General features: G+C 37.0%; 1 protein-coding gene across 5 annotated transcripts in view; it reads right to left on the reverse strand.

The window, feature by feature from the left end:
- The window catches only part of RBBP8 (RB binding protein 8, endonuclease), a 67,781-nt gene that overhangs the window by 8,772 nt on the left and 46,194 nt on the right, over positions 1-12,815 (reverse strand). For all 5 annotated transcript variants that reach the window (XM_079784004.1, XM_079784005.1, XM_079784003.1 and 2 more), the window contains 5 exons: positions 11,170-12,055; positions 10,960-11,086; positions 8,816-8,904; positions 8,445-8,562; positions 4,029-4,172 (listed from right to left, as the gene is read on the reverse strand). In XM_079784004.1, the coding sequence (XP_079640130.1) occupies positions 4,029-4,172; positions 8,445-8,562; positions 8,816-8,904; positions 10,960-11,086; positions 11,170-12,055 (1,364 nt within the window). The remainder of the gene's footprint in view (positions 1-4,028; positions 4,173-8,444; positions 8,563-8,815; positions 8,905-10,959; positions 11,087-11,169; positions 12,056-12,815) is intronic.

Here is a 12,815-nt window from a genome sequence, read left to right on the forward strand (position 1 = left end):
TAAAGCTGCTAAAGAACCATGCTGAACTGTTTACCAAAGCAGAGTTTTATACTCCTACCAGCAATGTGTGAGAGCTCCCGGTGCTCTTCACCCTCACGGATGCTAGGTATTGCCAATATTTTTAACCATTTCAGCAGGTATGAATGGTATCTTTGTCCTTGATGTCCAATAATATTGAGCATCTTTTCATGTGCTTATTGGCCATTCAATTATCTTCTTTTAAACAAAAAGATAATACAAGCCCATTTACATTTAAAATAAATCACTTTTGGCCCTGGCTGGGTGGCTTAGTTAGTTGGAGCATCAGCCTGTACACCAAAAAGGTTGTGGGTTTGATTCCTAATCAGGTACATACCTTGGTTTCAGGTTCAAAACCCTGGTTGAAGTGTATTGGGGAGGCAACTGATTGATGTGCTGGGAACCAAGATCAACAGTAATTAATATAAATTCGAGAGAAGTCTGGTCAGAAGGCTGAATGGGGCTCTTTGATATTCTCAGGGATGAAGATCCGCATTTTATTACCTACTGCTGATGACTCAATGGCCTAAAGCAAACTCCCCTAACCTGATAATCTTACTGTTTACTAAACATTACCATTGATATATCTGTTTGCATTCCTAAAAGGCAATTGTGTATTCTAGTAAATAAAAGCAGATGGGAACGGAGACTCAGTGGAACTTGGTCCCTTGTACCAAGATCACAACTGGCTTCCCCCATAATTTCCAAATTTATATTTCTTGTCTTGTGTAATTAATTTGCGCATCAGCCCTTTCTCCAAGTCTTTGAACCTGAGGCAACGCGGGCCGTGGCTTCACATTGATGTTTCTCTCCCCCGCCCCCCATTTACTCTCTCTCTCAAATCAATAAATATATCCTCAGTTGAGGATTAAAAAAAAATCACTTCTGAATCCCTGTAGAGACTGAACAAGAGAGGAAAAATAACTTATACAAAAAGACCAGTTAGGAGGCCTGTGATAGAAGAGGTAGAGATAGGAGTGGTTTGGGCTAGGGTGGTGGCTACAGATATGAATGTAAGTGTTATTAACCCTTTGCACTCGATTGCTTTTTTCTTGATTCCTTTATTCTAATGCTAACCATGTCGAGTCACACTTGACATCCGAGTGCAAAAGGTTAAATGTATTTTGGAGATAGGACTGCTAGGGTATCAGGCTGGGCTTGAAGGTGAGGTGCAAGAAAAAATCAAATATGACTCTAACATCTATCTTTGGTCACTGTGAGGATAGGTAATAGAGTTTAATGAGATGCAGAAAGGCAGGGGAAGATCAAAATTGGGTAAAAAAAAAAAAAGATTTCTAATTTAAGTATGTTCAGTTCAAGGTGCTTATGTCAAACTAGAGGCCCGGTGCATGAATTTCATGCACAATGGGGGGAGGGTGTCCCTCGGCCAGGGCTGCACCCTCTCCAATCTGGGACCGTGGGGGATGTCCGACTGCTGGTTTAGGCCTGATGCCTGTGGGATCGGCCTAAACTGGCAGTGGGACATCCCTCTCGCAATCTGGGACCGCTGGCTCCTAACTGCTCACTTGCCTGCCTGCCTGATTGCCCCAACCTCTCTGCCTGCCTGCCTGTTCACCCCTAATTGCTCTCCCCTACTGGCCTGATTGCCCTAATTGCTCTCCTCTGCTGGTCTGAAGCCCCTAACTGCCTCTGCCTCGGCCCCGCCACCATGGCTTTGTCTGGAAGGTCGCCCAGAAGATGTCCAGCCTAATTAGCATATTACCTTTTTATTAGTATAGATAAGTAGTTGGATTCAAATCTGGGGATCAGCAGAGAGGGGATGAGGCTGGACGTAATGAGTATACAGAAGCGTCTTTTTTAGTTGGCCCCAAAACAGCATCCACTCTCCTTCCCCTCACATTTCACAGGCTGTGGCTCCTTCTTAGTGTTCTTTGCTGGTTCTTTGTTTCTCTGACTTTTTAAAGTTGCCATATCTCAGAGGTTAGAACTTGAAATGCTTTTCTTTTTTTAAAAAAAAAAGTTTTTATTCATTTTTAGAGAGGAAGGGAGAAGTGATAGAAACATCAATGATGAGAGAATCATTGATTGGCTGCCTTCTGCATGACTCCTAATGGGGATCAAGCCTGCAACCCAGGCTTGTGTCTTGACTGGGAATCGAACTGGTGATGTACAAAATGCTTCTCTTTCCTATTTATATTCAACACTCTGATGATCTCATTCAGTGTCATGGCTTTAGGCACCATCTATTTGCTGTTGACCTCCTGCCCGCCTCCCCCCACCACAATAATTTCTTTATTCTGGATTTTTTTGGTCCAAATTCAAGAATCATCAACTGCCTACTAAACACCTCTATTTGAATGTCTAGTTTAACATGTCCAGAGCTGAACTTTTGATACCCTCCCCCAAACTTGCTCTTTCCTATGAGTGAAGACTTAGAACTTTTTGATACGAGAGTAAAAAAAAATAAATAAATGAACAACAAGTCCTAAATTATATGCCTGGGTGACTGGGAAAAAAAAACCCAAAAACGTCTGAAAGGTCACTTGGTAAGAAATAAATGGAACTTGGCTTAGATATGTTAAATTTAAACTGTTGAGGAGAAACAAAAGTAGCAATAAAAATTCAGGATGGGATTCATCAGAGAAGTCAGACTAGAGATGCAGATTTGGGATCATAATTTCAGAGGTGGTTAATAAAAGCATGAGGGGAGAGATCAACCAAAGGACTTGTGTGCAAGCATATGCGCCTAACCAGCGGTTAAGGACAACAGGGGGGTGGGGGTATGTGTGGGGAGGGGTGTGGGATGGGAATGGGGGCATGAGGACAAATATGTGATACCTTAATCAATAAAGAAATTTAAAAAACAAATAATAAATATGTATAAATATATATGAACATATTAAAAATATTTTGTGGTATCAGAATAAAAAAATAAAATAAAAGCATGAGAGAAAATGAGTGTGAGGGAAAAAAAAACCCAGTGTATTGCAGATAATCTAGAAAAAAAAGGTTGTCAGAGTTCAAAAGAATGTTGTATCACTGTCACAAAAGCTAAATGAGAAGAAATTTTGGGATGGTTAAGGTGAAATGTAACTTAAAAAAGAGACAAATCATTTATATCTTGTAAAAAAGAATATCTTTTTTTTAAAGTGGAACCAATTTGCAAAAGGCTCTTTTTGAGGGAAAAAATGTAAATTTAACAGTTGTAGATTTTTATCACAAAATTTGCTTGACCAAGATTTTGCCACAGACAGAGCAAGCAAAGCATGCTGTTCTGTATCTTCACTCAGGGTCTCATTCACTCTGAGCTCAGGCTTGTCATTTTAAAAACCTGATGGAAGCACAAAGGAAAAAATAATCAAGATAGACTGTATCATAGCAGAAGGTGCGCTCATTTAAACCAGCATAAAAAAAAAGACTTTGCCCAAGATGAAAAATTCTGTTTTGCTCACAGTGAGAAAATGAGATATTTAGCTAGAATTGTAACTAATATTCAATTAGACCAACTACTTCAGAGCTTCGCTTACAGTACTCTTCTTTTGGTTGCTAACCTACATTATAAACTACTGCTTCTAATAAAATGTAGTTTAAGAAGACATATATATAGTTACATTAAGTATTTTGTCTGGAAAGGTAAAGCATTCAAGCATGATATAAGCCTGAATTTTCTAGAAAACTTTCTCTTTTCACTCTGTTGCAATCATTAATTTATTACTTAAAAAAAGAATTTTCTCAAAACTTTTATAAACTTTATGCACATATTATAGAGAAATGTGTAGTATCGAATCAAGATTAATTTCTAAATCCTGAATAGTATTTTATGGTTACATAAGATGGTAACAAGGAGAAGCTGAGTGAAAGGTACAGGGGAACCCTTTGAACTATCCTTGTAACTCTTCTATTAGTCTGGAAAGAAAACACAAAACCTATGAAAAAGAAATTTATACAAGCAACATGAAACATTAATAAATATACTTCATCCATACTCTACTAATTAGCCTGAACTCAGTGTAACTGAGAAGCCATAAGAAGAAAGAAAACAGCCTTACTGTTTGGTTTCTTTGTTGTAGCTGACAGTTCCTCCTCCTCTTCTGCTACTTGGGGGTAGCTATCTGCCAAACAGGACTCATATTCTTCATGTGTTGTCCGATCAAACATATCTTCCAAGCTATCATTCATTTTTCTTTCTCTACCTATGTAAAAGAGCACTGACTCAGGGCAACAGCAAGCTTTCTGCTTTCTATATAGACCATTTGCTTTTTATATAGACTAATTGCCATAAAGTAATTTTAATGTGCATGAGGCAAGAATAAACTCCCAAATCTAGATAATTACTGTACATTTATAAAACCTCTATGTTATGGCTCCAAATATCCTTTACTCATGTAAAGAGAATGCTAGTTTTTGTTATTTTCATTACAAACATTAAAAAGCATTTTCTTCCTATCAGATCATGTATAATTTATGCTAAACCAAAAGGAGATCTACCAAAGAAACTGAGGAATAAAAAACATATCATAATGAGTAAAAAAAAAAAAATACTGCTTAAACAAAATGGGTATAAATAGCTGACATTAAAATCTCTACAGAGCCCAGCGTGGCTCAGTGGTTGAGCATCGACCTATGAGCCAGGAGGTCATAGTTCAATTCCTGGTCAGGGCACATGCCTGAGTTGTGGGCTCAATCCCCAGTAGGGGGTGGGGTGTTCAGGAGGCAGCCAATCGATGATTCTCTCTCATGATTGATGTTTCTATCTCTCTCTCCCTCTCCCTTCCTCTCTGAAATCAATAAAAATATATTTTAAAAAATACAATAAAATCTCTATAGAATTTTGTTTACCTGCTTGTTTTTCTAACGTGGCAGCAAAAAATATGTATTTTCTTGCATTACCATTAACACTTGGTAGTGTTGATATAATTAATTCAACTCCATATTTGACATGCAAAATGCTAAATTCATCTTCAGAGTACTAACTGCATTTCCCACCATAGAACCACATTTTTAAATTCACCAGGATTTACTAAAAAACAGAAATAGATCCAGTTGGCTAACAAATATGACAGAACAGAAGCCTACTGAGATTACTCTATAAAATAACTACCATCTCCCCCAATCCATGGTGCTCTAGCTAGCACCCATACCATATTTTATCTTTCTCCAGCACTAACCGTCATCTATCATACCATATACTTATTTTTTGTTCCCTATTAGTACTTTTGTTCTGTTTTGTTTACTCATTGTCTCCAGTTCCTGGAACACTTCCTGGGTGTAAAATTGCAGTTCATTATATACTAAATGATTAGACATTTGTTTATTTTTCATTTTGAGAGTCAAATTTCTGGATAAAATAGACTTCTATGTGTAGGCAGTTGCTAGGCATTCCCATAGCATTCTGTATATGCAGTTAGTAAATCACAGTAAGTCGCTGACTTCTGCTATGAAATATGAGTACAGAGACTATATCCTATTGATCTTTCTATCATAGTATCTGTAAGTCCTAACACAGAGTAGGGATGCAAAAAACATTTTGTGAGTTGAAACATTAGCAGCAATTTAGAGTTTTTATTGGAGTGTTAAATTTTAACCATTTCTAAGTTTTAAAAGGTTTATCTTATGGGTAAAATGGGCAGATAGTTTTTTTTTTTCTCCAAATAGGGCCTTAGCAATATCTCCTATCCCATGTGCTGTTCTTTCAAAGTGATCTCGACACTCCTTCCACTGAGTAGTGAGGGCCACGTTTCTCTTGCTTTGAACCTAGGCAGGTCTTTGTGACATTTCTGAAGCCAGATCATAAAAATTACCTTTTATTTCTATCTTGCTCTTACGGGATTCTCACTCTGGGAACCTAATCTCTATGTGATGAGAAAGCTCAAACTAGCCTTCGTGGAAAGATCATATGAAGAAGCCCTAAGACTGGATGAGGAGAGATGCCAAGTCACCCCCATCTGTCTAGCATTTCACTCTTCTAGCTCCAGCCACCATCTGCCTACAACTGCATGAGAGACTGTGAGACAGAACCATTCAGCCAAGCCCTTCCTGAATTTCTGAGCCATAGAAACTATGAAAGATAAGAAAACATCTATTATTTTAATCTTTTAAGTTATTGGATTAATTTATTATGCATCATTAGTATACGCAAGACCTATTTAGCCAAAATTAATAAGTCATTAGCTGAAGTTCTAACCTCACTTCTACACAATATTTGCTTAAAATATATTGGGGAACCATTACATTCTTTGAATCAACTAGATAAATTTGAAGCCAAAGTAGTCATACTTTAGTTTTTTTTTTCCCCCTATAAAAATAAGAAAACATTATCAGGGATGGTATTGTGAACAAAATAATCATCTATCATACCATGTGTTTATTTGCTTGTTTGTTCCCTATTAGTTCTGTTCTGTTTACTCATTGTCTCCAGTTCCTGAAACTCTTCCTGGTATAAAATTGCAGCTCATTATATACTACACTAGAGGCCCGGTGCATGACATTCGTGCACGGGGGGAGGGAGGGTGGAGGGTGGCACCTCAGCCCGCCCGCACCCTCTCACAGTCTGGGACCCCTTGGGAAGGGATGCGGGAGGTTGGCCAACCGGGAATGGAAAGCTGGAGGGCTCCAGGGTGTGTTTGGCTGGTCTCGCTCAGTCCTGATTTGTCAGACCCCAGCAGCAAGCTAACCTACCAGAGTGTCTGCCCCCTAGTGGTCAGTGCACATCATAACAACTGGTCGACTGTTTGCCTCCTGGTGGTCAGTGCACATCATAGCAAGCAGTTCATATCATTAGCATATTATGCTTTGATTGGTTGAATGGACCACTGGACACTTGGCATAATAGGCTTTTATTATATAGGATGATTAGACATTTGTTTATTTTTCATTTTGAGAGTGAAATTTCTGGATAAAATAGAGTTTGTGAACAAAATAATCTTTAAAGTATATTTTTAAGAAGAAAATTACTTGTGTCATTCACTATAAAAAAACCAGTAACCACTGCTAAGGTTTTTCTTTTAATAGGTACCATCCTCTCACAACTTAGGCAGCTGGCTACTTGATCAATATAAATCATTATTCATTTCTAAGGACAAAGATTTAAGGCAAAGTATTAAAATTTTCTCTCATTTACTGCATGTAGGGCAGCAAGAAAAAAAGTGTCTCTAAATAAGTGAGAACAAGAATAGCTGTTTTATTATTTGGCTGAGCAGGTAGACTACAGAATATTCAGCAGATTGAGAATGCAAATACAGTCTGAACATCCTCAGTTTCCAACAGATGAGGGCTGGTAAATGCCTCTTCTGGCACTGAATCCCCAAGTAGCAGGTCCTACACCTTCCATTCAAACGGGTGACAAATGAAACTAGTCCTAGTCCAGCTGATCTCATGTCATATGCTGCTTTAGTTAGGAATGTTGCTAAGGTGGTGCCAAGCAAAATCCTTCTGTTCCCACCTCTTTTGGATGAAGATTTACTGCTAATTTGCAAATCTATACTAATACTTTTCAGTAGGATCCCCTGTTTTTGCCTTACGAAACTGCTTTGGAAAATTGTATTTCTAAAACAGGACTTTCAAGATTCCCTTTTATACCTTTTACTTATTATTTATTTATTTTTAAATTTATTTTATTGTTGAGAGTATTATAGATGTTCCCCATTTATTTCCCTCCATTTATCTCCCACCCCAGGCCTTTACCTATTTTCTGTACCCATAGGCCATGACTAATTTGTACTTCTAAATCCCTTCACCTTTTTCACCCATCTCCCCAACACCCCTTCCCATTTGGCAACCTTCAAAATGTTCTCTGTATCTATGAGTCTGTTTCTATTCTGCTTGTTCATTTAGTTTGATTTTTAGATTCAATTGTTGATATGTATTTATTGCGACTTTATTGTCCCTATTCTTGATCTTTTTTTTTTTTTTCTTCTTAAAGACGACCCTTTAACATTTCATGCAGTACTGGTTTGGTGGTGATAAGCGAACTGCTTTAGCTTTTTCTTGTCTGGGAAGCTCTTTATCTGACCTTCAATTCTAAATGATAGTTTTGCTAGGGAGAATCTTGGTTGTAGGTCCTTGCTTTTCATCACTTTGAATATTTCTTGCCACTAACTTCTGGCCTGCAAAGTTTCTGTTGCAAAACCAGCTGAGGCATGAGTGCTTCCTCCCTTACAGGTAACTAACTGCTTTTCTCTTGCTGCTTTTAAGATTCTCTCTTTGTCATTTTCATTATGATGTGACTTAGTGTGGGCCTCTTTGTGTTCCTCTTGTTTGGGATTCTCTGTGCTTCCTGGACTTACATGTCTATTTCCTTCACCTGGTAGGGGAAGTTTCTATCATTATTTTTTCAAATAGGTTTTCTGAGCTTTACTAAGAGAAATCTAACATCAGAACAGGGAAAAAAACACTTTGTTCATGAAGAGATCAATGCAATGGTATTTCCCTCCATATTTTTATTAAAATAAGAAATCATATCTTACTTGGACTTTTTTCTCCCTTCTGCTCTTGCTTCTTCATCTTTGAAAGCACAGTTTCACTGACCAATGTACAGTCTGTGTCCACTGTCTCTCCTCCTGCTAATCTTGATTGATTGCCATCCTGAATATTTAAAAATCCAAAATTTCAACAATTGTTCCTTTATGTTCTTATATTTACTTTAAAAAACATTCTGGTAAAATATATATAAAACATTAATTTAACCATTTTAAGTGTACATTTCAGTAGCATTAAGTTATATTTACTTTTACCTTTTAGAAATATAGATTCATATTTTATTGCCTGTAGAATATTTTAGCTTTAATATACAACACAAGCATCTTCTCTCAAGCCTAGGTTTTACTTTCTAACTTACCTTTGCATCTATTACAGTAATATCCATTTTATACTGAGAAAGGTCTGCTCCTGGATCTATACTCCACTGGATATTTTCAAAGAATACATCTTAGATAAGGAGAAAAAAAATACAATTAAGAACAGATTTAAAAAAAATTCTCATTACTTTAAAACATTATAGGATGCACAGAATGAAGAGAAGTTTTGGTAAAGGACTTGTATCTACGATATATAAAGAACTCTCACAACTCAATAATAAAACAAATGCCCCAATTGAAAATGAGCAAAGAATCTTAATAGATAGTCTTTGAAAGAAGATATACAAATGGCCAATAAGCACATGAAAAGATGTTCAACATCATTAGCCATCTGGGAAATGCAAATCAAAACCCCAAAGAGATACCTTTTACATCCCACCGTATGGCTCCAACCAGAAAGATATAGTAACAAGTGTTGGTAAGGATGTGGGAAAACTGAAACCCTCACATTCTGCTTGTGGGAATGTGAAATGATATAGTTGCTTTGGAAAAGTTACCTAGTTCCTCAGAAGGTTAAAAAGAGCCTATGACCCGACAATTCTACTACTATGGGTATTAAAAAAACAAACACAGAACAACAACATATATCCACACAAAATTGTACATCAATGTTCATAGCAGCATTATTCATAAAAAAGTGAAAAATATCACAAAATATTATATAATTTCATTACATAACAACTCCAGAAAAGGCAAAGCTATAGAGACAGAAAGTATATTATTGATTGCCTAGGATTGAGCAAGAGGAGTAGGGAATAAAGAATGATTGCTAATGGATACTGTTCTTTCTGTTCTCTTTGGGATGATGAAAAATGTTCTATACATAGATTGTAATAATGTTTAACCCTGTGAGTATATCAAAACCAGTAAATTTTATGAATTTTATAAATTTTATGAATGTGCACCAAAAGGTTGCTGGTTTGATTCCTGGTCAGGATACATGCCTGGGTTCTGGGGGCTTGATCCCTGGCAGGGGACTTGCAGGAGGCAGCTGATCAATGTTTCTCTCTCATCATTGATGTTTCTCTCTCTCCCTCTCCTGTCTCTGAAAAGAAAAAGAACAAGAAAAAAAAAAAAAAAAAAAAAAGAACGTGCTTCAGGAAAAAAGGGAAAATAAACCTAGAATTAAGGAATAATTTCTAATGAAGAATAAAAGACAAAATACTGCGTATGAAGTACAGAAATACTTGGTTGCTAAAAAAACCAAAGACTCCTTTTAAGCAGAGCAGACTTATGAAAAGAATGATATACATATTACAGCAGACAATGTTTTAAAACAAGAAGCTGAAAAACCCATGTAAATATATGTTTATAGATATACATGTAAACACAAAGAAAAAGAACAGGTTACCTATGGGGTGAGAAACAAGTTTTGGATGATGAAAATTCTACTTTATATATTTTAAAATTCTGTGTACCTTTTTTAAAAGCTTTTGTAAAGAAAATAAATAACTATGGCCCTGGCCAGGTAGCTCAGTTGGTTAGAGCAGTGGTCGGCAAACTGTGGCTCGCGAGCCACATGCGGCTCTTTGGCCCCTTGAGTGTGGCTCTTCCACAAAATACCACGTGCGGGCACGCACGTACAGTGCGATTGAAACTTCGTGGCCCATGCACAGAAGTCAGTTTTCGGGTCTCAAAAGAAATTTCAATCGTTGTACTGTTGATATTTGGCTCTGTTGACTAATGAGTTTGCCGACCACTGGGTTAGAGCATCATCATGATACACCAAGGTTGTGTGTTCGTTCTCTGGTCAGGGCACATACAAGAAGCAACCAATGAATACACAGATAAGTAGAATAACAAATCTCTCTATTTCTCTCTCTCTCTCAAATTCAAAAAATGAAAATTTTAAAAAAGAAGTAACTACATAAAATAGATAACTCCACAAAATCACCTATAAAAGTAGGTATTAAAGATCTCAATTCACTTTTCTAAAAGCACAAGAGAAGGACAAATCACATGTAAAATGAACCCAAAGAGAATTATTCTGTAAATACAGAAACATGTAGAAATATTTTCTCCCAAAACAATTCAATCTATCCAAAGAATAATATATTTAGTATCTTAAATAATATACCAAGATAATGTATATAAAGAGTGGAAGTACTACCTATAGTGTATATACCTTGATTGTTTTGTAGAGGCTTTGTTTTAGCGATTCTACATGGATTCAACTGAAGAACTGATGCAAGTTCACATGCTCCATGAACTGACCTGGTTTTTATTCTTACTGGTTCATGAGAACCAGCACCCTAAAACAGAAAGAATCATTTGCATCTAGGTGAAATCACAAAAAACCATTTAAAATCAAAATCCATAAATATTTAACACAAACCTTCACATCATCAAAAAGATTCTCTGTTTCCAAACTTTCACGTGGATGTAGAGGGATTTTAAAGATAGGATTTTCTTCTTTTATCTGTAATGGTGTTTTGTTATCTGGAGAGGATTTGATCAGGGGCTGAAGGACACACTCCTGTAAACGGGGCTCCTCTGGAGGATCTTTGGCTGGCACAAAGCTCCCACTCAAAACCTTTCGGCTTGAGGAAGAACCCTTTGAAATGGGCTTCAAAGCCTCATAGAGAGTCACCTGTCTAAATCTGATTTTAGAGGTCTCACTTCCTTGGCTCTTCTCTTGACACTGAATAGCTGAAAACCGATCAGAGAGATCCAGAGGTTTATCCATCACATAGTCTCCATTCATAGAAGAATGACTCTCCAGTGGAAAAGGAAAAGCATTTTCTTTATCAAAAGAGGTTTGGGGGCAGCTTACTTCATCTTCACTTTCTTCCTCAATTTTCTTCCTTTTGGATGTTTTGCATCCCAATGATTTCAGGGGAACCACATGCTTATCAGTAATAGCATTTTTAATATGATCAATATTCTGTTCACTTATGGATTCACTTATATTTTTATTTATAAGCATCTGTTTATTAGAAGATTGGCTAATGATCTTGTTCCTTTCGGACCCAAGATTAGGATGTGTGAAAAGGGAACTATCTTCAGATTTTGATCTAGTTTTCTCTGATCTAGAATTGGAAGTGCTGCTTAACGGTGCTGTTTTCAGATGGCTTTTTTTCCCAGTCTCCAAAAGAGAAGGGGACAAACTTGTATTCAAAACAAAATTACTTTTCACATTAGAGGTAGCTCCAAACACAGGAGATGATACCCGAGCAGTCAGTTCTTCTTGAGGAGGAGTCTTTGAATTAGGATCTGAAAATCTAAGAAGATAAAGAAATCAGGTAAAAATTAAAAGATAGCATGATGAGAAAACATATGTTAATTATTAATAAGGTTTTATCTACATATTAGAGATAGATGCTTCACCAGCTTCTTTTCCTTTAGCTGACAAAAAGCAGAGGAAAATGATACAATCCTCCTATCTCAATTCCATGATATTCCTACCTACAAATATTTTTCCTAAATAATTTAAATAACTTTACTATATTAAAAAAATTGTATTTTAATAAATTCCACTGGGGACCCAACTTCTGTTGTTACGAAATCTTGTCATGAGTAACTCCAAGAAACGTAATTCTTATACTACAGAACTGAACATGAATTAAGAACCAGCCCTAGCTGGTTTGGCTCAGTGGATAAAGCATCTGCCTACAGACTGAAGGGTTCTGGGTTCGATTCCAGGGCACATATTTCAGTTGCAGGCTTGATCCCTGGCTCTGGTCAGGGTGCATTCAGGAGGCAACCAATCAATCTGTCTCTCTCACATCTATGTTTTTCTCTGTCTCTCCCCCTCCCTTCCACCCTCTCTAAAAATCAACGGGGGGAAAATCAATGGAAAATATCCTCGGGTGAGGATTAATAACAAACAGACCCAGTCTGCCTCTAGCAGAGGAGACAGCTTTGGGAGTAGAGACAGTGGTTGGGTAAAGCTCTGCCTCTGGTACTGTATAGCCATGTAGCCTTAAACAAGACACTTAACCTCTCTGCAGCTACATTTTTGTTGATTGTAAAATATGGTGG

Source organism: Cnephaeus nilssonii (assembly GCF_951640355.1).
Source record: "Cnephaeus nilssonii genome assembly, chromosome: 11".
NCBI classification, from domain to species: Eukaryota; Metazoa; Chordata; class Mammalia; order Chiroptera; family Vespertilionidae; genus Cnephaeus; species Cnephaeus nilssonii.